The sequence below is a fragment of the Phoenix dactylifera genome, unplaced genomic scaffold, assembly GCF_009389715.1.
Source record: "Phoenix dactylifera cultivar Barhee BC4 unplaced genomic scaffold, palm_55x_up_171113_PBpolish2nd_filt_p 000162F, whole genome shotgun sequence".
In the NCBI taxonomy this organism is placed as follows: domain Eukaryota; kingdom Viridiplantae; phylum Streptophyta; class Magnoliopsida; order Arecales; family Arecaceae; genus Phoenix; species Phoenix dactylifera.
The window spans coordinates 21,835-46,847 of record NW_024067705.1 but is presented as its reverse complement, the minus strand read 5'-3'; the positions used below and the strand labels follow the sequence as shown (position 1 = coordinate 46,847).

At 41.6% G+C, this 25,013-nt stretch overlaps 2 protein-coding genes and 1 long non-coding RNA gene across 4 annotated transcripts; 2 read left to right on the top strand and 1 right to left on the bottom strand.

Moving 5' to 3' along the window:
• Positions 1–7,480: 7,480 nt before the first annotated feature.
• LOC103697573 (histone H1-like) lies at positions 7,481–10,713 on the bottom strand. Of its 2 annotated transcripts, none has more exons than XM_017840702.3 (3): positions 10,125–10,713; positions 8,223–8,255; positions 7,481–8,117 (listed from the first exon to the last, which is right to left on the bottom strand). In XM_017840702.3, the coding sequence occupies exons 1-3, from the start codon at positions 10,278–10,280 to the stop codon at positions 7,686–7,688; spliced, it is 621 nt and encodes a 206-aa protein (XP_017696191.1). In that variant the 5' UTR covers positions 10,281–10,713; the 3' UTR covers positions 7,481–7,685. The 2 variants fall into 2 exon arrangements, with proteins under 2 accessions (XP_017696191.1, XP_008777685.1); XM_008779463.4 differs by having other exon boundaries at positions 8,223–8,264; positions 10,134–10,485.
• Positions 8,272–10,768, top strand: LOC113461354. Its single transcript, XR_003383580.2, has 2 exons — positions 8,272–8,742; positions 10,073–10,768. It is a non-coding gene; the product is annotated as an uncharacterized LOC113461354 (long non-coding RNA).
• A 6,708-nt stretch (positions 10,769–17,476) lies between these two features.
• LOC103697574 (pentatricopeptide repeat-containing protein At2g36980, mitochondrial) lies at positions 17,477–20,120 on the top strand. The gene has a single exon (XM_008779464.4). The coding sequence runs from the start codon at positions 17,915–17,917 to the stop codon at positions 19,793–19,795; it is 1,881 nt and encodes a 626-aa protein (XP_008777686.3). The 5' UTR covers positions 17,477–17,914; the 3' UTR covers positions 19,796–20,120.
• The last annotated feature ends 4,893 nt before the right edge of the window (positions 20,121–25,013 follow it).

The window sequence follows — 25,013 nt, the reverse complement described above, 5'->3', positions numbered from 1 at the left end:
CTTTAACTCATTGATGATTAGGTCTAGACTTAAGTAATCAAGCTCTAATACCACTTATTGCCTAGCTATGTAGCCCAAGAGGAGGGGTGAATTGGATTTTTCAAAAACTTTAAGTAGATGCAGTTGGAATTAAATACTTGATAGAAGAATATAAACTTTAGTAGTAAAACTGATAAGTAACTGATAAAAGCAAACAAATCAGATAATGCAATACAAAAGATTTATAATAATTTCAGTGCCAACCCCGCAACTACGTCCACACTCTTCAAGACTTTCTTTTTGAAAATTTATTATAAATCTAGAACCCAAATTACAACACAATTATTTTCTGAGTTTGAAATCAAAACCCAGTTGATTTTTCTAGGCAATCAACCAAACCTTCAACCGATTATTTTTCAGGTTCACAACCAACTTATTTGATTTCTCAAAAAAATCAACCAAAACCTACACCGATTATTTTTTGGGTTCACAATCAACCTAATTGATTTTTCAAGCCAATCAACTAAAATTGATTTGCAATAGTATGTCGGGGTCGACTCGTTGCAAGCTTGGGGATTGACTCTGAGGTAGCTCAGGATGAAATATTCTGTGCTTGTTTGTGAGCTTCCAAAAAATATTTTTTGGCCTTTTAGAGTTCAACTTCTTGATGTGGAGCTTTAGATAGATCATCTTCATTTGAGAGCAACTGAAAGCTTTCTTCTTGCTTTCTGATATTAATTATTTAAACTTAAAATAATTGGTTAGTGAACTTTTGACTCAACTGTTTAGTATCATAAAAAATCAACCCTTTAGGGTCAACACTTCACGATTACAACCCTGATATTTATAAGTTGTCTTAACTAGTAAAATGGATGCTAATATTATCTTTGGATACTTGTCCTCATTATTGTGTGCTACATAGCCTCTATTGTCAAAGTAGATATTGCTTCATTTCTTCTCCCATCTAGTGGAAAGACAGGAACTATTGCTCATGTTGGATACTTGTCTTTGTTAAGGTGTGCACATAGCCATCATTGCCATACTTGATGGATAGTGTTATCCTCCTCTCATATCATAGTAGAGAGATCGGTATCACTATTCATTTTTGGATACTTGTTCTTTCTATTGTGTACCACATGGACTACTGTTTCCACCCATGGTAGGTATCTAACTACTACTCTCACATCATGGATAGTGGTAATAGTTGGGTAGCCACCATCTTAGAACTCTGCTCTATTAAGGCCTCATCCCAGGTCGATAACTTTTGCCCCTCTGGGTATACATCCCAGTTAATCGGCTTGCACCCTTGGATCTAAATCGATAGGAATATCTGCTTGCAACCTTGGCGTATCGATCTACACCTTTAGCATACCATGCACCCTTGGTATATTGGTCTACATTCTTGGTATTTCCACTTGCTTTAATTTTTTTGATACTTGGTCCTAAAGTTGGCATCTTTCTAGTAATAATTGGACTAGTAACTGAGCATTTTTACTCGATTGTCAAAATACCTCAGCCTATTGGCCGAGTATAACTTGGCTTACCAGCCATATATTTCGGCCTACTGATTTTTATTAAAAGTTAACATCCTTTCAGAACTTCTTGTTTAGCCCACAAAAGATGTTCCTTCTAACAATCTATTATTACTCAGTCTATATTCGTTATGGATGCAGTGTGAACAATGAGGAAACAGAGCCATTGGAGGAGGATAGCGATGGGATTTTGGGTGGTACGTGGAGAGCACATAAGAGACGTGATCCAAGAAGAAGGCGTAGCTCGGTTTTTCCATGCTGACAAAAGTTTTACTTCACAATTTTCATTCCTAATTTTAAATTTGCATTGGAAAATTTTTCAAATTTAATTTTGCATGTCCGAAAGTTAACCTATTTAAGGCGCAGTAGGTTGAGCTGGTTGCAGAATGCTGACGTGACGGTTTTTCATTAGTCTAGGTAGAATGTCTAACCAAGAATTTCCAATACGGGAAATATCGATCCTATATGATAATTTTTTTGTTTTAAGATTTTATATGACCCCACCAATGCCATTGCTAAAGCATGCCGTTTATAGAGGCGTTGCTTTCTTTAGCCGCTGACTGTCTGCGTTCGATCAACTGTGCACAAGTAGTTTTAAATACAAACACATGCTAAGGCAATGAAGGGGAGGCCAATGAGTCCACAACGCAAGCATCGGAGGGGATGCTAGGTCCATGCGAAGGATCGAGAGGGCGGAGAGGATGCTAGGTTCATGGGGAGGATCTAGAGGGCATCGCGTATGGTAGGAGAAGAAGAAAAAAATGAGAGAGAAGAGAGAGAGTGGAAGATAGTGGAAGAGCGAAAGAAAATATCTCAAAATTTTGTAATTTTTGATAATGCAAACTGTATAAAAATAAATAATAACATATATGGACAATCAAATTTTAATAAAAAATTTATATAAAAATAAAATAATAAAATCCGCATAAAATTTTAATTTTAGAATCCAAAAAAATTAATTTTAGGGATCAATAAAAATAAAATCCTTTATGTTTAACCCTAACATAAGTGAATTTAGATTTCTTATTAATAATTATCCTTTGTCAACTACTATCACTATCCTCCATCAGCGGCTAATCATTCGGTAGAGCAAGAGACCATTCTCCAACATTGGCTAAATCAATCGGTGGAGCAGAGGACAGGCAACAATAGGGGTGTTACAGAGACAAGTGGCGGATGCACAAGAAAGGGGCAAAGTGGAGAGCGAAAGGGATAAGTCTGTTTTTTTTGGTACAACAGTAGCTTACACGCGACGGTTGTGAGTGCAGCCAACTGAATCAGAAAGATAAACCAGAGCAAGGGTACAGGAACCAATGCAAGGTCTTCCCAAGCAAAGCCACCAGAGTGGTAGGCTGCGAAGGAAGTCACCCAATTAGCAGCGCTATTCGCCTTCCTGAAGATGTGTAAAGCTCGTGATAGTCCACACTCGGCTAAGAGTCTACGGATGTCCTAGAGCAGCGGTCTGGAATCGACACCCCGACCCCAGATCCACTCGATTACCGTGGCTAAATCACCCTCAAAGAAGATGTGGTCCGCCTTCAGTCTTCGCCTTGCAAAGGTAACACCCTCCCATGCAGCTCTGAGCTCGGTGCAAGCTAAGGATTGTGCAACTCCATAATCACAATCATTTGTAAAAAAAGGTGGTTTGCTGCTGATCCTTTCCCCGACATTGGAAAGACCTGACAAACAATCCTTAGATTGGGAAATGTGCCAGATGGAGGTTTTTCTAATTGTTGTTACCAATCTGCCCTCGTGGTTTCTGATGACGAAGCCCGTACCTTCTGATACACCCCCTTGTCAACACTCCTATTGAAGTTCACCTTGAGACAACTAGGGAGTGGGGCTCCCTTGAGACCAACACGGTTCTGGGCACTGCAAGAGCGAAAGAGGGGCCCCCAGATTTCTCTGGCTATCCAAAGGGACGATGGTGTGGTGGGGCAGAGGACCTCCACAGCCTAGAGAAGTGCCCTATTCACCACCTGTCTCGAATGTACACTAATGTTCTCGAAGATCCGGACGCTCCTATCTAGCCAACAGTGATAGGCTAGGTAGGCAGCCCTGACTCCTGACTCCTCCCACCCCAGACATTGCGCAGAAGTCTACAGGAATTGCAGCAAGTCCTCAGGAGCCATCCACCGTCGCTGAGGGTCGTGGGGGCTCTTAACAGCCCCCCTGATCTAAGCAACTCTCGGGCAACCGAACAGGACATGAAAAACAGACTCCTCTTTACCTGGGCAGTCTGCACGGTTTGGGGAGAAGCTCATCCCTCATCGAGCTAGGAGGCTTCTAGTAGGTAGGCACCCCCATGCCACCTTTCAGACAAATAGGGCAACTCGTGGATGGATGAGAAGCCTCCAGATCCAACCCCCATCAATTTGTCGAGCCGGAGACCTCCTGACCACCAGAAGTAAATCCAGGGTCCTCACCATTGACCTTTTGGTCATGCTCCAGACTCTCCTATCCTCAGTCACACTAGCAGAAATCGGCAAGAATAAGACTCGCTCAACTAGCCTATCCTCGAAAGCCCGTCGGACGAGGTCCCTCGTCCCATGTCGTCGGCTAGGAGCACATACTTTGCGCCCCTTCAGAAGTTTCCCATCAATTAAGTTGGGCTAGCTGCTCAATGGCATCGCAAATAACCAACTATCCTCTAGGATGTCAATGGCCTGCCTGTCCTCGATCTCCCATCTGATCTCCGGCAGTACCACCGAGGCACGGACATAGATCTCTTTCCAGATGAATGAGTTGCAATGCCCTGTGCGAAACTCTATCAAATCTGCCAGATCTCCATTTGTTTATTGTGAATCCGTTCGACATATATGCCTTCACTCGGGGCCATCCAAAAAGCAGAGAAATGAAGAAGTGACGTCCAAGCCCGTGGTCGCAATGTCGCCTCCACGCAAGCCCTCGGTCACCGAGCCGACCTCGTCCGCTCGGAAGGACACAACCCCGGCCAGCCTTCCGAGTTCTACCCCCGCTACCACAAAGATCACTGCCCAGCCACCGCTCGAGGGTACCCCCGCTCCCCAACTGAGCAAAATGGAGCAAATTCTTTTTTCTTCCCTAAATCTTGGATTTTGAAGTTGGTAAAGACCCACCCCTTGTTTAAGTCAGAATGAGTCCCCGAGACATTGGCTTCCGCCAACAGTGAACTATTCTCATCAAAGTGCCCCAAAGACTCTCTGACTCCAAAAAAAATCTGGCTGCCAGCCTGGTCGAGAGTATCTCTCGTCACTCGGTCATGGAGTAAATCCCTAACCTCCCGCTGCTAGTCGCCTGACAAACAATATCCCATGCTATAAGGTAAACTCCCCTGCTGCCTCCCTGTTGCCCCTAGAGAAAGCTTCTGAACTATCGCTCCAGACACCGCAATACCACAACACACACCAAGGTATGGAAAAATAGGTAAACATGGATCGAACTCAAGACTGACCTAACCAATCTGCCTCCCCACCTACCAACTTTCCAACTTGCACCTGATGCCCTATTCTATAGAAGTGTTGGGGGAGGGTATTGACCCATCTAAAGCGAAGTGCGGGGGGAAAAAGACAATTAGGGTCCAGTGGTGTTCTTTTCTCCCATCCGAATCCAACCATACACTTCAAATTTCAGTCGCGCTATTCTGAATAACCGATGGCTTGAATTGATAAGCTGAGCGTATCGTCGATGAACAATAGTTTTTTTTTATTGTTATTTTATTCCTCTGCTCAAATTAAAAAAAGTTAGTATGGCTACGTATACACGAAGCAGGGGCGACCCAATGCATTTGGAGGCCTAAGGCGAACTCACTAAAGGAGGCATTTTTTTAAAAAAATAAAATAAAAATTAATAAGTGTAAAATATTTTAAAAATTTATTCAAAAATATGCGGAATGTCATATGCCCGTTAAACCTACGAATACTTTTAACAACCAACAAAATCCAAGTTAAGAAACCCTACAAATATCACTTATACAGCAGGTTCTCTGTCTTCCGAATCAATAATAATGCAACCATGCGTCTGTGTTTGTGTGCTATATTTATACTCAAAGGGAAACACTTTGTAGTTTTTTCTTTGAATAATGCTAGCTTGATTTGGATCGCTTGTAATTGAAGATGTAAAGCTGGACACTATTAGTCTGATGAGAGTCTCTTCTCATTGTTAATGGATGCAGCATCTATATGTCTATGCTGTGCTCGTGTTTGAAGCAATGGCCACCTTTGTGTGTCAGATCTCTGTGCTCTCCCTCATTGCAATTTTTGGGGCAGCAACTACTGCAATGGTACAGTTCAGTATTTTTAGTCTCTCTTTTGACATCTTGTAGCATCAGTGCAGCTGATTTTAGAAACATGATTCATATTTTAAGTCTTTCCTGTGTTCATGTTTTGTTAGGAAACTACAACGAGGAAGGCAGTCACACTACTGCTATCTTATCTGATATTCACAAAGTCATTGACGGGGCAGCACAGCACCGGGCTTTTACTGATCTCCATGGGGATCATCTTGAAACTTCTTCCAGAATACAAAGACCCTATTCCTCGTAAATTCAAACAGCAGCAGCAGCAACAGCAGCAAGGATCTCGAGAACAAGAAGAAGAAAAGAGGCCCTTGGTTTGAAGTTGTATAGATATTTGCTTTGTGATCTTGTTCTCTGGTTCATTTTAGGAGTGTAATTTCCAGGCGTGGTTGTTTTATTGTTTATTGTTTTATTTTTTTTCCCTCCTTTCTTCTATATGGAGAATTTCCGAAAGTTGCATGATTTTCATGGATAACAACGGGATGATCGGCCGTAAAATGTTCTTTTTTCATTCAGAGGCTGGTTGCCAAATTCAATCTCTTGAGTCTAATTTTGCTCCTCTAGAAAGATCAGTTATTTCAAGCATTACCTACCCGAGGGGAAACAACAAAAAAGCTGGATATGTGTAAAAAACAATTAAATAAACCCCAAGACCTCTATAATTTTCCTTCCCGCTACAAAACAAAACAGAGGAAGAGAACCATTGAGGTATTGAACCAATATACTGAATCAGAATAAATTAACAAAAATAAATAACCCATCAGGCGGAAGAGAACAGAACACCTATAGCAAAAAAAAGAAAACAGAACACTCTAAAGAGTAAAGGCGGAAGCTCACCTCCGGCATGGATGGAGCCTGAAGGGCTGGGCCGACTGCCGAGAAGGAGAAGAGACGCTGTCCGGCGACGCCGCCTCCTTGATTCGGTGATTCCCTCATCACTCTCTTTGGCGAACGACTGCCGAGGACGGCGAACAGGCGATGGACCGCGGACGGAACTCGGAAGAACTAGGGAGTAAGGAAGAACTAGGAATTAGCTGATTAGGGAAGGAAGAACCGAAGAAGAGTAAGGAGGAACTAGGGATTAGCAGGAAGAACCGAAGAAGAGTAAGGAGAAACTAGGGATTAGCCGATTAGGAAAGGAAGAATGAAGAAGAATTTAGAATTTAAAGTTTTAAACTCTTCGCCGAAGAAGAGTCTTCGGCCGAGCCAAGCTGCCAAGGACAGCGGATGGAGTCTTGGAAAAGACGGGCTATCAGCTATGGATCGTAGGGGCGTAGGGCTCTATAGCCCTGTTGTCCGTTGCCCGTTGGCCACCAGGCCAAACCTGGATGCCTGGCAGGCGGCAGCTAATCTATGAATCCTATGATGGGCAGCGGCAGGCTGGAGCAGCTCGTAGGCCTCCGACGAGCTTCGGCGATGGCGATCCCAAACAGAAGCATGCAGAGTGGAGGCCTTCCTTTGGGTCGCTTAAGACTTGGGCCAGCCCAGACACGAAGCGGTCACGAAATGGACTTCGGCTTGCGTTTGTCGAGTCCACAAACTACATCGGTCCGTAGTCACCCATGCAGAAAGTTTCTCTCGAGAACAAATAATCAAATAAACAAATAAAAACGCAGCAGATTCTGCCACAGTTGCATTGCCCACAGTGATGACCATCCCAAACCCCGTGGGAACATCAAGCTACACAGTATCAAAAGGAACAAACTTTCACAGAACCCATATTATTGAGGTTCCATTATCATTCGTCACGAGATCGGTCAGAGAAGATAAGCGTATCCTACAAGAAGGCAAAAACTCTCAGCGATGACAGCCAAAATATACAGACGAAGTACATAGGAAACTAAACCAAGGATTTATACAACGTTGAACGGAGTCCCAGAGATCATCCATCTCCACCATCATACAGCAGCCTTCCTGGCCTTCTTTGCAGCAGGGGACTTGATGGACTTGGGTTGCTTCGGCTTTGCAGGGGTGGCCTTCTTCGTCTTATTAACCCCAGGCTTCTTAGCCTTTGTAGGCTTCGGAGACTTCTTTGCAGCGGCAGCAGGGGCCTTCCTCTTAGCCGCAGCAGAGACAGCCTCATTCACCGGCTTCTTCTTTTCCTTCGCCGGCTTCTTCTTCTCCTCCTCCTTCCCGGTCTCCGATAGCTTGAAGGAGGCCTTCACCTTCACAAGCTTGCCCTTGGCAGTGAAATTCCTCAATTGGATGGCCAACACCTTCTTATAATTCGCCGGTAGGACCCCTTTCTGCTTCTCCTCCATGTGCTTGGCAATGGCATAGGGACTGGAGCCAGTCTTCTCGTTGAGCGCCAAGATCGCATCTTTGATCATCTAAAACAATTAACAACCAAAACCGAGAACAAATCGGCAATCATAATCAAATTTCTTTGAACATAGAAATCATCAAATTGGAGACAGAAAGAATAAATTTCAAACCTGGAAATAAGGAGGGTGGGAAGGGACAGCGGACTTGAAAGCAGGGGCGGCCCAAGCCTTAGGCGACTGAGGCGGTCGCCTAAGGCCTCGGCCCAAAGGAAGGCCTCCGGGAGTCTCCTATGAGCCAGCATAGCTGCCTACGAACCGAGTCGAAGTCGGAACTCGGAAGCTTACGAGCTGCTCCAGCATGGCAGCATAGCTGCCTGCTGCCTACGAGGCTACGATCCAGATGTCTTAGCCCGTTCTCTGTCCTCCTGCCGGCTGCCGTCCATAGCCCATAGGACCACCATAACCCGTCTTCTCCATCCGCCGTAGTCACTAGAATCCCAGTCTTCCCAGATAACCAGAATCCGGGGCCCTCTAAAGTTCTAAACTCTTCTTCTTCAATCTTCGGTTCTTCCTTCCTGTTCCTACTATCTAGTTCTTCGGTTCACAGTTCACTTCCTCCTCCATCCTCCTTAGTTCTTCACTTCTTCCGTCCTTCGCCCGTTCGCCGTCCTCTCCAGCCTCTAGGTGGCAGGTGCTCTTCAGATATTTCCCTGTAAAGACTTCAGTACATGCTTTCCTTATTGTGCTACAGTAACCCAAGTTCCTTGATTAACTTGTTTCATGTTTATGAAGTTCAAGGTTTTTTGTTTTTTTTTTGTTTGAATTTCATATGCATGTACTGGTGGTATCGGAATGCCTGTTGGACTTTTTTGGAGCTTGTTATCTGTTAAGTTGTTGTCCCCGTTTAGTAGTTTTGATGGCACGCCATCTGTTTGATAGTTTGACTGTGAGGATTTGGAGCTTGTTATCTATTAAGCTGTTATCCCCATTCAGTAGTTTTGATGCCACACCATCTGTTTGACAGTTTGACTGTGAGGATTTGGAGCTTGTTATCTGTTAAGCTGTTATCCCTGTTTAGTAGTTTTGAAGGCACGCCATCTGTTTGACAGTTTGACTGTGAGGATTTGGAGCTTGTATGAACATGTGAATGTGATGTTATCCTCGCTGTTCTTTATGAACCAAAAAATAGAATGCTAGCTTTGGAGAAAGTAAAGAGCTTCATAGGTTATGATGTTGGTTTTTCGTCATAATATAAATTGCTACTGCCACTCAGGCAATACTAATGCAGATCCAACAAGAAGGTCCTTGCTGATTGAGAATCTAGCTAAAGCTCCCAAAGTTCCTAATTACTCTAGATTTCACTTAGAAATTAGGACCTTAATCTTCATCCACACATTAGCAGCTTCAGCCATTATTTGACACTATGATTATTGTCATATATTCAATAGGTTCTGCAATTGCAGTTAAAACAATTCTTCTAGGTTATAGCAAAATATTTGTTCCAGTTTTGGTTTGTAGTTCTGACTTGCTTATCTTGTTTAGGTTTCTTTAAGGCCCAGTACTTTGTCATCTAAATTTGGATTGTGGTGCACTGTGATTTATTAACTTCTAGTTATGAAAGCCTGCTATCATTTAATGACTTCACATTTTGTTAATGAATCCTCTCATTTGTTAAGGTTCAAATATCATCAATATTGTAAGATTCTTCTGTTGCACTTACAATCTGTTAAAGATTCTTCAAATATCATCAATATTGTAAGGTTCAAACAATCTGTTAATTTCTTCTAGAGTGCTAGTCTGCTCTTTCTTTTAAAGAATGTTATCCTTTCTATGTTACAGTTATAACGGGTTGCAAATGTGCTTGTAACTCGTATTGCCAAATTTTGTAGAATTAATTGTAGTTGGTAGAATTAAGTTTGGTTGGTAATTTTGCATCTCAAAAAGCTTGAAGAATTTTTTTTAAATAAGATTTTAAAGTATTTTACACTTATTAAAAAAAAATTTATTTTTTTTTAAAAAAGGCCTTTTTTAGTGAGTTCGCCTTAGGCCTCCAAATGCATTGGGCCGCCCCTGCTTGAAAGCCTTGGGCTCCTTCTCCTTAGAGGCTTTCGCAGCTCGGGGCTTCTTCTCCTTCAACGGCTTCTCCTCGCTGGGCTTGGGCTCCGGCGAGACCTCCGCCGGCGGCTCGGCGGGGAGTGCCTGATCATCGGCTACTTCGGCGGTCGACATATGTCAGGCGACGAGACTTACCACAAAAACGAACGCCCCTTGGATCGCTGGAATGGAGAAAGGGAGGAATGCGATGGGATTTTATCTGGGGGGACAGGATCTGGTGAGGAAGTAGCTATGTGATTGGATGCAACGGAGGCACACGGATCGACCATCTTCGTGGTATGAATCGAGGCCGTCCATTTTGGCGGCTTAGGTAGGGGGAAGATTTCTTTCTTTTTGTAGCAGGATTATGGAATTTATCGGGGATCTAGAGGGCATGGGAGATCTGTTTGTGTTTTTGGCAAGCACTTTGAGGGCTGTCATTCCGCTCGGGAATGGGGTTATGCTATGAAAGGTCATTATATCAGATTGATGATTGGGAGAAGAACCTAGGGAAAGTGGAATGAGTGAGAATAGTCATGTATTTGGATGGGATTTTGGGTTCCAAAGGGAAGCCATGTTTATGTAATGGAGAAAAAAAATTAAAGAGGAAAATGTTTGCCAGAGATCATGCTATTCGATTGATAAGCCCAACTCTAATATAATATTTTAAATAAAATAAATTTTTAATGGAGAGTAAACAAAAATAGTATTAGGCATGTATCTACAAAAATAGTATTAGGCATGTATCTACATCCAAGTTGAGCCTCATCTTCATCCAAGCCCGGTCCGAAATTTTTTAGACTTTTGCTAGATTTAAACTCAAAAATATTTTAGAAATGCATGTCTGAGCCTGATCCGGGCTTAGACCCAAACACAACCTAAAATGTAACCGGACGGACCTAATTTAAGCCTGTTTAGGCTAAAAGGCAAGGCTGATCCCAAATTGGTCCCTGTGGCCTTAATTACCAATAGTTCCAAAATGCAAAATTGCACTTTATTCATCCTTTAAGGCTCAGACGCCAACCAACTGCAAACCCAAGGAAAAAGCTCATTACAAATTTGGCGCCACCTAGCAACCCACACATAGTGCTATCATGTGGCTTCAAAGAATTGAACCCATTCTTGGTACTCCCGTAAATCATATACAACACCGAAGTTTCGTAAATGCACAAAGCCAACTAGTTTTTTAAAGTCCCAGGAGAACTGCTGTAACTTTTCATTTTAAATTTAAAATTTGAAGCAATAACATACAGCAACCAGTCACAATACACATTGCAGCAACCTGTCGGGACAAATTTGGAATCCAAATTTGGAATCCAAGATGGGAGATAAATTGGGTTTTTCAAAATCCTTCGAGTATGTGCAGTGGAAAAATAATTTTTTAGTATATGTGTCATGAGATAACAAATATATGCAGCTAATTAACTAATGTATGAATGCAACAAATAATGCAATTAATAGCATCGCAAACATAAAGTTTTATAGTAGTTTGGTGTCAGATCTAGCACCTTCATATACTCCCCAAGGCACCCCATCCTTAAGAACTTCAATCCACTATTAATATTTCCAAGAGCACAAATGTTGAATACCACCGACCACAATCTCTCGCTTATCCCAAGCTAGTTACTCAGTTTCACAAGCACGGATGAGCCTTTACAATCCGTTTTAAAAGCACGGATCATCTATCCCCAAGTTTCAACACACTTAGAAACTTATCACCCATAAATATAAAGAAATATAACAAATAAATAATAAATATAATGAATGCTTCTAAATGAGCTGAAATGAGCCAATCAAGCATGTTTGATTTGTTGGAGGAAGGACTTCTAGAAGCATACTTCAAATGAAAATCTTTAAATTATGCTCTTGAAATGGTTGGTAAAGAGTATCAATTTAGACTTCGAGCTCTCTCTTATATTTCTTTCAAATTCTTTAACCTCTTTGATTTCTCTTACTCTGCAATTGAATGTGGAATTACTTATATATCCACTAATGGCCGGAAGAGTTGTTTTTACCATTAAAGGGATGAAACTAGTCATTGGGGAGCTTTCAATATGAATTGTGCTTGCTAGAAAACTAGCCATCGGAACATTCACGTATAGAGGAGATTGACTCCTAGTCATCTAGGGTCGCTTCCTGATCGGGTGGGGTCGACTACTGATCAGCAGGGTCGACTCCTAAAATAGCTAAAAACTATAGTCTTTTGTCTTCACCTTATGCCATTTGGGAGTCGACTTTTGGCCACTTGGGGTCAATTTCTGACCATAGCGGTTGAGTCCTGACCTATGGAGATAGACTCTTGAAATGCCAAAATTTCAGCCTCTTTTGTTTTCACCCTATAGCAGTTCTAGGGTTAGCTCCTGATTAGCTGAGGTCGACTCTTGATTAGTCCTAGTGGACTCCTGCATGCTGGGGTCGACTCTTGAGATCCTAAATTTTAATGGTTCTATGTTTAAGTCTGTAGTCTTCCAAGGGTTGGCTCCACTCAACTTAGGATTGACTCCTCAACTGAACAACCCCACAAAACTTGTCAACCACTTCTCTAACTTTGAGACCTTGATTTTAATGCTTCTCCAAGCTTCTAAAACTCTTCAAATACATATAGTTGCCCTATAGAACAATTTAACTGCTCTAACAACATACGATTATTAGTAACATGCTCAAATATTTTGTATTAACCAAAATCAATCCATTGGGTCACCATCCTATCAATCAATATTTTTCCTTCTTGTCATTTCAATCAACATTTGCATCAGCCTCCCTATTTTCACTAGCATTATTGCTCGGAGTGACAGAATTTGATTCCACATGGCTTTGACATTTCTCTAGTTACATAGGCCATCTCAGCAAACAAAATTTAACACTATCTTCCATAGACAAAACTGAGCCCCATTTTGTACAGAAGAAGAAAGACGATCTGCATTCTCTTTTCAAAGAGTAGCAACATCAGGAGTAGCCTCAATGCATGCAATGCCAAGTGCGACCAAGCTATGATTAGAAGCTTCAGATGCAAGATGCTTCATAACATGTCATTCCTATCACAACATGCAATAAGCAAGCCATTACATAAAAAAGATGTGTTAAATGATGGTAGGTGATATGGCTCAAATTTGATCTACCAATTATGAGGTAACACATAGCATCGAGGAAATCTATTTCAGTCGAACTTGTATCCTTGGACTGATCCGGATAACGAAAGTCAAGAGTTAGCCCTTCACTTGACATTGAACTCTAGAATTCAACCCGGTAGGACAAGGACACCTCATCTAAAAAAAGCAGCTTGACGTACTAGGTACGAACTGCATACATACAATACTTGTGTCTTTATTTCAGGTCTTCTTCTTCTTCTCTACTGTTCTCCAAAGTTCTGTCTTTGATTTAAGCATCACAAGACCTTTGGCCAAATCAGCTCCGATGACTTTATGCCTTCTTCCTATGCATAGGCCAATATCTTTTCATCCACCTTGCATATCAATTGAAACCCTTTAGATCATTAGATCAAATTTGGGCAGCAACGGATTGGCATCGTCTATTGGAACAAAGAAAGACCTAGAAGGATGAAGTCAAGAAGAAACAACCATATTGAATGTAGCAAGCAAGCTCAGCAGGATAACCAGCTTGAGTCACATGATTCTCATGGCTTGGCCCCTTAACCTACAGTAACAGCTCCTCAACTTGCGACTATCATATCTGACAAGTAGTTTAATCTACTCATTCAACAGGTACAAGCTCTGACAATAATGGTGCAAAATCTACTTCCATTGAGAACCAATCCTCAATCCAACATGCAGGACCAGCCCAACCAACCGACACAAAATAGAAACCAACCTCGTCCAATAAGCTCCAAAGGAACCTGCCAGGATAGCCAAGTTCTAACTTGCTCAAAGATGGATTAAGTCCTAGGGAGTCTTTATCAAGCCAACGTAGAAAGATTTCCATGAAAGAGGCCAACCTTGATAGGAGAATCGAGGAGATGGACAAAAATACTGAAGCCATGATGAAGAACTTGAAAGGGAAGGGGATGGAGATGCTTGAAGACTTCGAGCTCACCAACGAGTTTCCCTTCAAGAAGGAGATCATGATGGAGTCACTCACTTCGAGGTTCAAGATGATGTAATTGAAGTAGAATGATGGCATCTCAGACCCCGTAGATCACCTAGAGAGCTTTAAAACTGATATGCTTCTACAAGGTGTCTCGGAAGTAATCACATGCCGAGCCTTTCCTACCACTCTCAAGAAAGCAACTTGGTCATGGTATTTAGGTCTTCAACCTAGGTCCATAAGTTCATTTGATTAACTCAGCTAGCAGTTCTTTGGCCACTTCATCAGTAGCAGGAGAAGCAAGAAGACCTCAACGAGTTTGGTGGCTATCAAGTAGAAGCAAGATGACTTGCTTAGTTGGTACATTAATTGTTTCAACATTGAGGCCCTAGAGGTATGAGACTTGGATTAAACTATAGTTGTGGCTATGATAATGAATGAAAACAACTGTTTAGGCTCGTAGAAAAACTAGTTGCTACAGTTGTTAGGCACAGAGGAGTTGACTCGCCGTTATCAAGGGTCAACTTGAGATTTTCAAGAGTCGACTCGTAATTTGCATGAGTCATCTTGAGCTTTCTTCTGGTTTTGCTGCACTCTATCTTTCGTCCATGGCATTTGTAGAGTCGACTCTCTCAGTTTAGGGCTCAACTCGTTGGATGACTGGGGTCGACTTTTTGCTTTTAGGGGTCGACTCTTCAATGGACTAAGTTTCAGTACTCTCTGTCTTTCCACTGTGGCTGTTTTGGAGTCGACTTGACTGTTTCTAGAGTCAACTCTAGTTTGACTAGAGTCGACTCATAAATTCTATGGGTCAACTCACCAATGGGATGATTTTTTCAGCTCTCTGCCTTTTCTCTATGGCCATTGAGGGGTCGACTCATCTCTTTCTGGAGTCGACTCTTGTTGGATTGAAGTTGGCTTGAGTATTTTATGGGTCGACTCATTGATGTGATAAATTTTTTGACTTGTTGTCTCTCTTCTAAGATTATTCTAGGGTCAACTCGTGATCTGTTTGAGTCGGTTTGGGAAGGTGCATCGTCAGTGATAGTGTGCTGGGGTTGACTCGATACAATATTGGGGTCGACTCTTGAGGTAGCTTAGGATGAAATTTTCTATCTTATGTATGAGCTTCTAGAGAATATTTTCATAACTTTTTGCAGTTAGCTATGAAACTTTCAAAATGAGAGAAAGAGGTATAGGAGTTAGGAATAATTTAAAATAATTTAGAGATCTATACAAAAATAGAGAATAAAGATAAGATCCTAAGTTCTAGATTCATTGGAGGAGGCGGATGATGATGATGACGGTGAGGAATAGGATGGGCCATGATATGGGCGATGGATAGTAGATTTTCTGCCTCTAAATCCTAGTGGAGGAGAGCGAGGTGGACGAGATGGACCAAGTTGATAGGCTTGATTAGCTCTCAATTCTTGAATGAAGCAACTAAGTGTATCAACAAGAATGGAAGCCGAAGTAGTGAAGAATTTCGTCGGGTGCCTTGATTTTGAACCTCTCTGAGGATCCCCATAATCTGCACGTTGATCCTCTGAGCACTTGCAATGAATTCGCTAATATCTCTTTTGATGGATGCTTGTAAGTATCTAGTCTCCCCCTCGATGTCTGCCACCCTTCTATATTGACTGGTCACCAAGAATCTGATGTTAGGGATATCATATCTCAATTCTGCTACCATTTGGGTCAACAATGAAACATGAGGCTCCAATATCTGATATCTCAATAGAGTGCCATGCGGTGAATCAGAGTCTTGCTGTCCACAACACTTCAGAAGTCGATACCAGCATGCAGGAGTCAACAGGCATAAACGAGGAGTCGACCCTAGTCAAGTAGGAGCCGACCTAGAATTACCACAGGGTAAAATATAAGAGGTTAAAATTGTAGTACTTTAAGATTTGACCCCTATAAGTGAGAAGTCGACCTCAAAATGCCAAAAGGATCTTAGGATGGCCCTAGGATGAACACAAAAGACTATGATTTTCAGCCAAACAAAAACCGACTCCATCCAAACATGAGTTGACCCTAGCCTATTAGGAGTGTACCCTAAGTGACTAGGTGTCAACCATTCTGTGCATGCTCAATGGCTAGTTTTCCAGCGAACAAAGTTCACATTTAATTCCCTCCAATGACTACTTTTAATCCTTTAACAGTCAAAAAAGCTCTTCCGGCCATTATTGAAGATATAAATGCTTCTACGTTCAATTGGAGAGTAAGAATATTGAAAAGTTTGTAGGAAAAACAAAAGAGTAAATGTCCAACATCGATTAACCTTCAACCACCACTTTTTGTGCATTAAGAGGATATTCCATCTAGAAGCGCACAATTAAGAGCTTCCCTCCAACATACCAAGCATGCCAAAAAGGGCTCAAATCAGTTCAAACAAGGAGCAATTATTTGTATAAATTTTCTTATTCCTTTTGATTGTATTTGGTATTGTCAAGTTTCAAAAGGAGTTGAAACTTAAGCATAGATTGATCCAGATCTTGAAATGGAGTATAGTGGCTTATTTATGCCTGAAAAATGAAGTGACTAGTTTGGGTTAAGCTAGGGGTTTAGTTTGGTAGTACTCTATGTATGTATTCATGGTAATATGAATGGTAGCTTGAAAATTTGTAAGAAGGAAGCCTTGAGGAGTGGATGTAAATGCTATATTTGGCACCAAACTACTATCAATTCTTATGTTTGTGATACTATTAATTGTGTTGCTTATTGTATTTATATATTAGTTAATTAGTTGTACATATTTGCTAACTCACAACTCATATACTAAGTTTTTGAAGAACCATATGTTTTTAGGTCCGTAACTAATAGACAGCCCTCTATTAAGCTGATTGAGAATTAGTAACCTATCCAAGATATAATGTGATAAAATAAATAATGCATAAATTTAAATTTTGACAATAATTATCTAAAATTGACGATCAAAATGCCATGATATGATTTACATTCCAAGGATATTAAGATATTTTTGTATTTTTGAATACCATCAATATCCAACATGAATTAAGATTATGCAGGTTTCCCCATACTAACCCATGATATCTTGGAATTATGTTTCAGTACCTTTCTCGTAATAAGGTAATAAGGAAAACCTTATAAAACAAGACTCTCGGGTTGTATGCCAGGGTTTTATTGAAAATTATTTATTTTAAGTATGTATCCGTTAGATTTGAATATTAGGTCAATATTTAAAATCCCAACATAATTCATGTCTGACCAAACACTAAATAATGTGGGATCTTGAATCTAAAATGACACCAGTTTCATAACTTTAGTTCATGTCAGATCTAAGTTTACTTCATGCCTGACTCACTTCCAGATTTTGAATTATGCTCCATGTTTTTAGACAAATTATTCAATTCATTAATATTTTACAGATATGCGTCTTTATATTTGACTTGATTCTTAGTTAATTGGAATCTAATATAGTTTATTTCAGTCGTGATTTCCATTCATTTCCCAGCATAATTAGGGTTCATGCCTGGGCCAGACTAGGTGTTCATTTGAGTTAAATGTACCCAAAATCATGATTGCAATTGGACTCATTTTAATTTGATCAAATCAGATCGGACTTCAGTTAGAAAAATTATTGTGTGCGGTGTATCCACACCCACACTGGTGCATGCCACCGTTCGTTGGAGCACGGGATGAATGGGTGAATAGATCGGTTTGGTTTTGATCTCTAGCTGAATCCATCCACCGATGTTTGGTCGATGACTCGCCTGGACCTCATCTCCACCACCTCCAAGCTCGTCTGCCTTGCTCGCTCTGGCCGGATCGCTTCCGCGCGCAAACTGTTCGACGAAATGCCCGAGAAGGACACCGTCTCCTGGAACGCTATGCTCACTGCCTACTCCGGCTCGGGCCAACCCCACCGGGCCCTCTCCCTCTTCTCCCTCATGAGAACATGCGGCGCTCGGCCCGACTCCTTCTCCTTCACCGCGGGCCTCGCCGCCTCCGCCGACCTGCACGACCTCAGCAGCGGAAGGAAGCTCCACGCCCTCCTCCTTCGACTCGGGCTTCGCTCTTCGCTGCCGGTCTCCAATTCTCTCCTCGACATGTACGGCAAGTGCTTCTGCCCTTTGGATGCCCTACGGGTGTTCGAGGAAATGGAAGAACGCAATGAGGTCTCATGGTGCTCCCTGCTCTATGGCTATGTGAATTCGGCACAGTTGGATGACGCGCATCAGTTGTTTGATGCAATGCCCGTTAGAATGACAATTTCATGGAATATTCTGATTATGGGCTATGCTTGGCTGGGCGAGATCGAACTCTCGATATGTTTGTTCAAGAAGATGCAATTGTTGGGTGTGGAAGGGGATGTCACCACGTTTGGCAGCCTCATGAATGCTTGCTCTGATCTTTCAGACCCTCGCTTTGGTCGTATGTTCCACTCATTCATTTATAAAAGGGGATGGGATGCTGCCATTGAGGTTAACAATTCAGTGCTCAGTTTTTATGCCAAATTTGGCTTCCATAACGATGCATTGAAGGCTTTTGGGTCTATGGAGACTAGAACACTTGTGTCATGGAATGCTATGATTGATGCTAACATGAAGTTTGGTGATGTACATGGAGCTCTTCTTTTGTTTCTCAAGGCACCAGAGACCAACGTTGTTTCATGGACAGCAATGATATCTGGGTTTGTGAGGAACGGGTATGGGGAAGAGGCCCTTTCTCTCTTCATTGACATGAAGAGGAATTCCCTTACACCTGATGATTTTACGTTCGGCGCCATCCTCTATGCATGTGCAATGTTGGCAGTTCTACAAAATGGAAGAATGACACATAGCTGCGTGATTCGTTGCGGTTTCAGTTCTTATCTCTATGTGGCGAATGGCTTAGTGAACATGTATACCAAATGTGGGGATATTGAAGCTGCAATTCAAGTGTTTGATGGCATTTTAAGGAAGGATTTGGTATCATGGAACGCAATGCTTTTTGGATTTGCATTGCATGGATTGGCTACGAAAGCTTTCGAGGGGTATGAAGACATGCTGGCTTGTGGCATTTTGCCTGATAAGGTTACCTTCATAGGTTTATTGATGTCATGTAGCCACGCCGGTCTTCTCGAGCAAGGTAGAGACTTCCTTCGGATGATGGAGTCGGTCCATGGGATCGAATTAGATGCAGACCATATCGCTTGCATAATCAACATGCTTGGGAGAGCTGGGCATTTGAAAGAGGCAGGTGAGTTGCTTGGCAGTTGTTCAAGGGTTGTTAGTGACAGGATTATGGACACATGTGAGGCCTTGCTTAGTGCATGTGCTGTTCATGGGGATATGAGGATTGGGAAGATGTTGGGAGAGCAGTTGGTGAGTGAGGAGCCTCAGAAAGAGGTAGGCTATGTGATGCTATCAAACTTGTATTGTGTCAGTGAGCAATGGAGGGAAGCAGAGAAGGTTAGGAGGGTTATGATGGAGCAAGGGGTTAAGAAGGCACCTGGTTGCAGTTGGATTGAGGTGAGGGACATGGTCATGGTATTTGTATCTGGGAGTCAATCTGTTAATCACATGATAGATGTGCATAATATGATAGGATTAGTAAATTATGAAATGAGAAATCCTAGTTTCATTTGTTTTAACAGTGAATAATGATGCTTTTCAATATCATCAAAATTAAAATGTTTTTTGGTGAATTTTGGTTATTGGCGATTTAACCATGCAAACCATGGTCATGATTGGATAGGAATTACAAGAATTAAGGACCAGAGACCCATCCACAAAATTCATTACAGAGCAGATCTTTGCATGCTTTCTTAGGTTGTAAATCAACTTTAAAAACTCACTTAAAAAATCAACTATTATATTTTGGAAACTAAGAGGGTGCTCGTCATGTTCCGCATGAAACCATTTGTCCCAAGTGCAATTGGACTTGGATTGGGGTATTTCTTAGCCTTTAACCTACTAGAGACCTCAAGTGTTAAGGTTATGAGATGAGCCATTATGACTGGTTAGTGCGGGAAGTGCCACGCTGCTCCAGTGAAGTGCAAACGAACAATCTTTTTTGCCATGCGACAAGAAAAGATTAGTGTCAACTGACAGAATTGTTGTCAAAATATGGTGGGTTGATTGATTATAGAGTTGCCAAGTTAGCGGTTCTGGGCCCAATGTACTTTTCACACACTTTGGGCTCGTTTGGTTCAAAAAAAAAAAAAAAAAGAGAAAGACAGAAAGTGTGGTCAACAGAAAAGTAATGAGATGTCTCTTGTTTGGTTAGAGTTTTCAAATGAGAGAAACGGAAAAATTGTATTCCCATGAAAATATGATTTCTATATTTAATAAAAAAATCTTTCTTTTTATTTTAAACATTAGAAGTTACTTTTCCGTGTGCCGAAAATCACTTCATTTTTATTTTTTTCTAAAAAAGCACTTCAGCATTAAAGAAGTATTAAAGACCTAATTTTATTAAAAGTATAATGGGAATTACACATAACTTTCTGAAGAAAGTAGATGGTCAACCAAACATAAGTACTTTAGAAATCTGTCACTTTTCTATTATCAACCAAACATGCCAAAAGTACTTTCCCAGACATTCTTTTTCCAGATATGTACTTCTCAGGAATCATATTATTAAGAGAAAAAATACTTTCCGTGGACCAAACGAGCTCTTTATCAGGCCCTAAGATACCTTTTCAATTGGCTATCATCTTCCTACCCAATTTTCCATGCCATTAATGAGTCACCTATATCTATCTATGTGTAATGTGCCAGGTTGAGATGGTCCCGGTGTGATTTGAGCGTCCCATAAATGCTCACAGCAAAGGCATGATTTTGAGAGGAGAGTCCGGTTTCCACCAAAATAAATAAACAAACATTCCATAGATGATGGATACATGCATAACTTGATCTTTCCAGAAAACACCTAAAATGGAAAGGCAAATAACTCTATGGGAAGATAGAAAAATATTGTCACAAGCAATCATAATGATAGGACCATTATTCAATTGGTTAGTTGCTGCCTAGCTGAAGGTGCAGGTTGTTGTAATGGAATTAAAAGTACAGCAATTGTGGGTGAGGGTGATTCTAAAATGATGGTAACTTGGCTTACTAAAAGGGTAAAAGACCATCCTATCTTTCAGGATTATGGCATGGAAGAGAACATCTCAAATGTTTGTTGTTAAGTTCATATATCGTCAAGCTAATTATGCTGCAAATTATTTGGCAAATAGGGCAAGGCTGGGTGGTATTCATTTCCAATCTTCTGCCAATCTAATGCCCGAATTTGCAGCAATTTTGCAGGTTGATGCATCAGGTGCGGCATTACAGAGATGATGGAGGCAATCTATCAGAATTCAGCTTCAATAATAGCAGAAATAACCCAAGGTTTCAGTCAAATACGCTGTTCCTTGCTCCAGCTGATATCTATTATGTACTTGCAGTCGATGGGTGACAGGTTTTATACTTCATTCGGCCGAAAGTTTTTCTGATTCTCTGCTACTCGGACCACTGCTTTTACGTTACAGTTTCACTTCTCTTTTATTGTAAATCTGTATCGATATATTAGGTTTGATGGAGAAAATATTGGTCATCTCAACCTCGGATAAGACCGATCTTCTTGACTTCGGATATAAACCGAGAAAAATAATTCCGGCCCCGGCCAAAGAGCCGAACAACCGAAGAACCATTAGCCAAGAAGCCCATCAGCGAGGAGAACAATCAGCACGTATCGATAAAGACTGACAGTCCCAACAATCAACAGCCCTGGCAGCCCGCAGTCGTAGCAGCACCATGCTTTGCTCCAGACCTGCACTGCATGCCGCTCACGCAGACTGGCTCTATGCCGCAGTCGTACCACCGGCCGTTTACCTGGCCATCAGTGTATGTCATATCAGCTCAAGTAACGACAAAGCAGGCTCCCCTATATAAAGGGGCACCCGAGGGACCTCAGGTATTATTTACACAATATACGCATTACACACGTGCGATAATTCTCTCTCTTCCATATTGTTGCCTCATTATTCTAACTTAAGCATCGAAGGATTCTACACAGAAAATTCTCCAACAAGTGGACTTATTTGTAGGCCATCCCCGAAGGAGCTCAGTGCTCGACATTTTCAACCAGCCTACTCCACTTGCTTTCAGCCGAACTCAGGGTTGTTCGAGTCGTGCCCTAACCTTGGATTGGATTCAGCGGCAACAGAATGGTGCTAGAGGATGCCGCCCCCCCCCAACTACATCAACATCAATCGAAGGAAGAGTGAGCTAGAATGAGTTGCGAGGAGCCCGCGATTTATCGCATGCTTCGCAGTGTTGTGCTCTACCTAAATAGCCTACTCTGCCTAAACAGCCTGCCACGCTTGTGGATAATGAGTATTTCAACTTACTTATCCAATAGGTGCAGGCGCTTACTTATCCAGAGTCTGTAGTAGGCAGTGGCGTGACCGGAGCCAATCCGTTCGGAATTCTGGATAGCCTAGCATCATTCTCAGTCGCCAATTTTATGTGCCTAGTCAACCACCGCTCCCGAGGCTAGGACTTGGAGCCGTTTTCCCAAAGTCGACACACCCAGTGGAGCAGTCATGGTCGGGATGTAAAACGGTGTGCTCCAAGCCCTCATTCCATTGAAGTCTTCGCTCTAAGTCTCTTGCTTTCTCGCCATGTGGATCCCCATCCCTAGCGAGATGCTGACCTCGATAGAAAAATCGAGAAGATGGGTTGGCAGATTCAGGCCCTCAAAGAATAGACTCTGAGGGCGAACCACAACCTCAACTTTTTCTTGGAGCCTTCCTTCACCTAGTAGATTATGAAAGAATCGGTCCCACCTTGGTTCAAGATGCCTTAAGTAGAGTTGTACGACGGCACCTTGGATCTTCTGGATTACCTTGAGAGCTTTAAGGCTCTCATGATGCTGCATAGAGCCACCAACATCGTGCTTTGTAAGGCATTCCCTGCAACCCTTCGTAAGGCAACTCGGTTCTAGTTCTTCCAGCTTCGGCCCGTGTCTATCCACTTCTTTGAGCAGCTCGCCCGCCTCTTCATGATGCACTTCGTCTCTAGCTGAAGATGGCAATGCGGCTCAGATATGTTATAAGACATCAAGCAGAGGGAGAGGAAGTCCCTCAGAGAGTACATTAGCTGCTTCAATGTGGCAACACTAGAGGTTCGCAACTTGAAACAGTAGGTCGTGATGTTAGCGATGAAGGATAGCCTGCAACCGTCGAGCTATAGTATACCATATTATATTACTATATTATAATAATATTATATTACATTACAGTAATATTATAATATATTATATATTTATGTATTAATATATATTATATTTTATTATGCTCTGTTGTATAATATTTTATAATTTTTTATGGTTAGTTTGTCATACCAAAAGTACTTTATCAGTTTGTTTATCAAACACATATTAAAGTCTCGCAACACTTTAAAAATGTAGTTACCTAAGAGCAAATAGCTTTTTATAAAAGCTCTATTTCAAAAAGCTCTATTTCAAAAAACTCTATTGCCAACAGTTTTGCCAAACAGAACCTAAGGCCCTATTTAGTAGAGCTTATGATGGGCCAGAAAATACTTTTTGACCCTCCAAAATTACTTTTGAATGAAATATGGGTGTTTGATAAAAAAACTGATAAAGTACTTTTGGAAGAAGCTCCAAAATTGAGGTTCTTTAGAAAAGTACTTTTAGCATGCATCAAAAAATTGATTTGATTTATAATTTTTTTAACTAAAATACCCATAATAAAAATTATAATTATAAAAATATCTCTTGTTGCCCAAGGTGACAAGCCAAGAGGGGGGGGGGGGGGGGTGAATTGGTTTCTTCTAAATTTTGGTGCTTTAAACGTTTTCTTAATTAAGTGCGGTGGATGCTTTCTTAAGCTATTTGAGTGAGTTAAACTAACGCAAGAGTAGAAGATGATGCAAGAGTAAATGAAAACACAAGCACAACACAAACACAACAATATATAGTGGTTCGGTGCTCTCCTTAGCACCTACGTCCACTCCCCAAGCGTCCCCTTGGGAATTCACTATAATCTCGCGGATTACAGTTGGATTGTTTTCCGGGCTCACAATCCAAAAACCTTTGTTGGTTTTACGGGCTCACCAACGAACCTATACACTTTGGTTTTCCGGGTTCACCAAAAACCTTTGTTGGTTTTGCGGGCTCACCAACTAACCTTTACACTTTGGTTTTCCGGGTTCACCAAAAACCTTTGTTGGTTTTGCGTGCTCACCAACGAACCTTTACAAAGTGTTTAATAAACAAAAGGAAAGATTCAAACTCCTAAATGAGCATATGAAACAATATAAGCTACAAGGAAGAGTTAGAAAGTATTTATCGCTTTGAAGTCGCTTTGCTCTTCTTTGTCAAGGATGCTTCACTCTTTAAGGGGGATGGAGCTCTTGATGCCTCTTTGAATCTGCTCAATCCCTTTCTTTGATTCTTGAATGAAGCTCTTGATGAAGAAGATTAGGGCACTTTTGTATTCTTGGGTACTCTTTGATATTCCACTCAAAAGTTGTTCTCTCTGATGAATAGTGCCCCTTTAAATAGCTTCCCACCTTCTTAGGACAAGTCCCAATGGTTAGATTTGAAAAACTAGCCGTTACTCACCTTGGGAAGGACAAAAAGTACAGTTGTAGAACTAGCCGTTACTGTTCAGCCCGTGTTTGGGTCGGCTCAACCTGTCCTTGGGTCGACCCAACTTTGCCTTGGGTCGACTCAAACATTCCTTGGGTCGACCCTCTCAGAAACCACAGAAACTTCAATTTCAGCCTTCCTTCCCATGGGTCGACCCAACCATTCTTTGGGTCGACTCAAAGTCCACTTGGGTCGACTCAACTTCTTCTTGGGTCGACC

Excerpts from the sequence above, each read along its gene's own strand:
- LOC103697574 (XM_008779464.4), top strand. The coding sequence starts at position 17,915 with ATGACTCGCCTGGACCTCATCTCCACCACCTCCAAGCTCGTCTGCCTT.
- LOC103697573 (XM_017840702.3), bottom strand. The coding sequence starts at position 10,280 with ATGTCGACCGCCGAAGTAGCCGATGATCAGGCACTCCCCGCCGAGCCG. Across the intron at positions 8,256-10,124 it reads AGGAGCCCAAGGCTTTCAAG|TCCGCTGTCCCTTCCCACCC; the intron begins CAGGGGCGGCCC and ends CCTGCTTTCAAG. Across the intron at positions 8,118-8,222 it reads CCCACCCTCCTTATTTCCAG|ATGATCAAAGATGCGATCTT; the intron begins GTTTGAAATTTA and ends TAATTGTTTTAG.